Source organism: Nestor notabilis, unplaced genomic scaffold (assembly GCF_000696875.1).
Source record: "Nestor notabilis isolate BGI_N333 unplaced genomic scaffold, ASM69687v1 scaffold6858, whole genome shotgun sequence".
Taxonomy (NCBI): Eukaryota; Metazoa; Chordata; class Aves; order Psittaciformes; family Psittacidae; genus Nestor; species Nestor notabilis.
In genome coordinates, this window is record NW_009940514.1 from 15769 (window position 1) to 16602 (window position 834).

Below are 834 nucleotides of genomic sequence, written 5' to 3' on the forward strand. Positions count from 1 at the left end.
CAGGCTTGTAAGGCTTCTCATACCGCTCAACAAACTCCTCCACTGTTAGCTGGAGTGCATCTGCCCTCTCCACATTATCCTGTGAAGCCAAGAGGAACACACAGCAGACATTAAGACGGACTGATGTCCTAGAACCATGCTAAGTTAGTGTGGAGGAGCTTCATGGTCACACTCTGCTCCATACACCGTGAGGGTATCAAGCTGTTTGAGTGTTATTTTAAGCTCCCCGACGCTGCAGCCCTATTTCTCATGCACACACGTCCTTGCACATACCAGTAACACCAGCACCCTGGAGCCGTTTGGCACTCCTCCCACCGAGGTAAGCCCCAGGTGGAGGGACCACCTCTGTCGCTTGGGCTGACACATGCCCGGCCGCATTCACCCCCTCGCTGCCCCCGAGGCCCTGAGAAAGGCTCCTGGGAGTTACGAAAGCTCCCAGCACCGGGAGTGCCCATCCTACCCCGACGGGGCCTGGCGCTCCCCGCACTCCCTGCCACGTGGAGGAATAAAAAGCCACGGGTGCTGCTGACCTCCCGCTGCACATCCCAACCTTCTTCCCCAGGGTCCCGGCACCCACAGGGCGCACCCCGAGCTTTGAAGCAACCCCAGCCTCAAGAAAAGGCCCTTTTCCCTTGTGGTTACCACCGGAATTCCCGCAAAAAAAAAAGCTACTCCTCCGCCACAGAGCTCCCCAACCGCCTTAGGACTCACTCACTTATAACCCCCCACTCCCCTTAGGCCTCCTTAACCACCTCCCCCATTCCCCTCAGGATCCCCTCCATCATTTCCCCCATTCCCCTAAGAGCTTCCCTAACACTCTCAGGCCCCCATCCT

General features: G+C 57.8%; 1 protein-coding gene across 1 annotated transcript in view; it reads right to left on the minus strand.

The window, feature by feature from the left end:
• JMJD6 (jumonji domain containing 6) overlaps positions 1-128 on the minus strand; it is a gene marked incomplete at its 5' end in the record, with an annotated part of 7648 nt that extends 7520 nt beyond the window's left edge. The window contains 2 exon segments of the mRNA XM_010020398.1: positions 1-89; positions 91-128. The exon segment at positions 1-89 is cut by the window's left edge and continues 20 nt beyond it. Coding sequence (XP_010018700.1) covers positions 1-89; positions 91-128 — 127 coding nt within the window.
• Between the last annotated feature and the right edge of the window lie 706 nt (positions 129-834).